Raw genomic sequence first — 2,482 nt, forward strand, 5'->3', positions numbered from 1 at the left:
TAGCTTTGCTCATAGGAACATATGAATAACCTTTCCATTAGCGACAGGCTGTATAACATGTGACCATCGATGGTAAGTGTTTTGACTCGTATATTCTATCAATCCATTAACACACCGAAGTCACCCGGAGTGAACTGGAAATTCAGCTAGCATGGAACTCGGAAGAAAGATGCTAAACTGAGTGTATGAGCTCGATTAGCGCTGTTTGTAAACAGCGATAATATGTACTACTGTTCTTGCTGAACTGAGCCTCACTTTGTTCCTGTTGTGAATGCTAGGCAGTGGCGCGGTTATGTCACCGGTTCATCTTCATCAATACAAGTTGTTATTCACAGCTTCAGTTTAGTAATCTCGCACGACTCAATCGAAAATGATCTCAAGAATCGTAATGTAATTTAACCCGTTTGTGAACAAATTTATTCGTACCTAACATTCACTATGTATTCGCAGTTTATTTGTACTTTCAATCTCAACGCAATCTGTAACAAAGGCGACGCAGGTGGATTGTGATGCCATTACAACTGATCTCCGAAATACATCAACTGCAACCGATCTTTGCGTGATTGTGCTTCCCCGACAGAAATGGAACATCAGTTCCGTCGATTTATCCGCAGTGGTGCTTCCAAGCTTTGATAAGTTTAGTCTTTTAGGTGTGAATGGATCGTTCTCGCTGGTGAACTTCTTCTCTTCTAAATCTCACGTTGAAAAGATACTCATCTATGATTCAATTATGCATGTGGCTGAAATTCCACCCTCGGTGCAGAACTTGCTGATTAGTCAAAGCTACACTCGTCAGATAATAATCGAACATACGGGCAATCTTCGATATGCTCTGCAAACTCTTATCGCCCTGGATAATGAACTGCCGGATTTACCGAGAAATATCGATAAGTTGGTACATTTGAAGACGTTAAATTTAGCGAAAAATTTATTAGACAAGGCTAATCTGACAGTGTTTGGTAGCTTAAAAGAATTGGAAACAGTGGACTTGAGCTCGAACCAAATCCACGAACTGATAATTGGACCAATTGATCTTCCGAGCTTACGTAAACTTGACGTGGGTCATAATAAGTTGAAAAACATTCCGTCGCTGTTGGGACAACTGCAATCACTGGAAGAACTAACATTGAGTCACAATAAATTGGAATATATCGAAATGAGTTACTTAAATGGTCTTACCCATCTGAAAGTTCTAGATCTCCGATTCAACAACCTATTTCTAGGATATTTATCTCGCGTGTTTTTGCCGAATTTGGAAGTATTGCGACTTGAGTCATGTAACCTTCATCAGTTGGATCTACTGGGCATAGAAACTCCTAAACTGAGAAAGCTATATGTCGAAGACAACAAATTAGAATACATAGAAATCTTCATCAACGGTGTCTACCATGGCGCTGGATTGGAGTTATATGGTGACAGGAATCCTTGGAATTGCAACTGGTTACATGACAAACATTCACGGGTCAAATTAGTGGTCCAACAAGAACGACAAACGTGTCGAAGATTCGTGAAAAAAGTATGCTGCGTCGGGACTGATTATTCTTCTGAGTGGAAAACCGATCATAAGTGGCACGTTACGAGGCAACAAAATCGACAAATTTATAAGGTGTTAGAGGAACAGCAGGACAGATTGCGGAGAACGGAAAAACATTATGGGGAAATGAGTGAAAAGTTAGCCGAAATGGAAAGTACGCTGGAAGAAATACGAAACATGGTGAAGATGATAGCCGCAAAGCATGATGTAGTACATTAAATAGCTGAACTAATTTATTTTGTGACGTAGGAGTTGACTTATTATGCAATTTTTCATGTAATTATGCCGAATCTCTTCTACGTAGCCTAATTTTTATTTTATTGTATCAAAATAAATTACTGTATATTAACTTCCGTAGATCTACTAGTGTCGCAAAGTACTGTGATCATTTGCTAATTAAGGTTCGACCTCATCCCAACGAGGGAAAGCTATTCGCTAATTAGATTATTTTAACAACCGTCAATGTTATGTTATTTTTGCATTGAGCAATAGGCAATCCTCCCCTCTAAAATTTAGTAAACCCGCCAATAGTGAAAATGAGAAACTCCAATTAGCAAGTATAGGAAACTGATTCTGTGATGCAAAATCTTACAAATCAATCCCTTTTAAAAATTGAAACCATAAGAAGAGCTACTTACTTGATACTTGATGGGCTACAGCTCTTCGATGAACCTACGCCGAATGGAGTATCCTTCTCCACTGGACTCGATCCTGGGCCAATCGCTTCCAGTCGCCCTGAACATTGAGCGCCCTCAGGTCCTCTTCAACTGCAAAAAGCCATCGTGTACGCGGCCTTCCACGAAGCCTGTGACCTCTTCCGGGTTCTCTACTAAATATTATCTTCGCTTGACGTTCTTCCGGCATACGAACAACGTGACCAGCCCATCATTATCGCACGTCACTAATGTTCCAAGATACACAAATTCTTCTACCACTTCAAACTTTTCA

The 2,482-nt window shown here is 40.0% G+C and overlaps 1 protein-coding gene across 1 annotated transcript; it reads left to right on the forward strand.

Moving 5' to 3' along the window:
- The first annotated feature begins 261 nt into the window (after positions 1 to 261).
- LOC134217702 (leucine-rich repeat-containing protein 40-like) lies at positions 262 to 2,058 on the forward strand. The gene is made up of 2 exons (XM_062696512.1): positions 262 to 390; positions 451 to 2,058. Exons 1-2 carry the CDS (start codon positions 371 to 373, stop codon positions 1,751 to 1,753), a joined length of 1,323 nt encoding a protein of 440 aa, XP_062552496.1. The 5' UTR covers positions 262 to 370; the 3' UTR covers positions 1,754 to 2,058.
- The last annotated feature ends 424 nt before the right edge of the window (positions 2,059 to 2,482 follow it).

This window comes from Armigeres subalbatus, chromosome 2 (assembly GCF_024139115.2).
Source record: "Armigeres subalbatus isolate Guangzhou_Male chromosome 2, GZ_Asu_2, whole genome shotgun sequence".
Taxonomy (NCBI): domain Eukaryota; kingdom Metazoa; phylum Arthropoda; class Insecta; order Diptera; family Culicidae; genus Armigeres; species Armigeres subalbatus.

What these genes read in the sequence shown, in the direction of transcription:
- LOC134217702 (XM_062696512.1), top strand. Translation starts at nt 371, where the DNA reads ATGATCTCAAGAATCGTAAT. An exon ending in ATGATCTCAAGAATCGTAAT is followed by an intron (nt 391 to 450) that starts GTAATTTAACCC and finishes ATGTATTCGCAG; the next exon opens with TTTATTTGTACTTTCAATCT.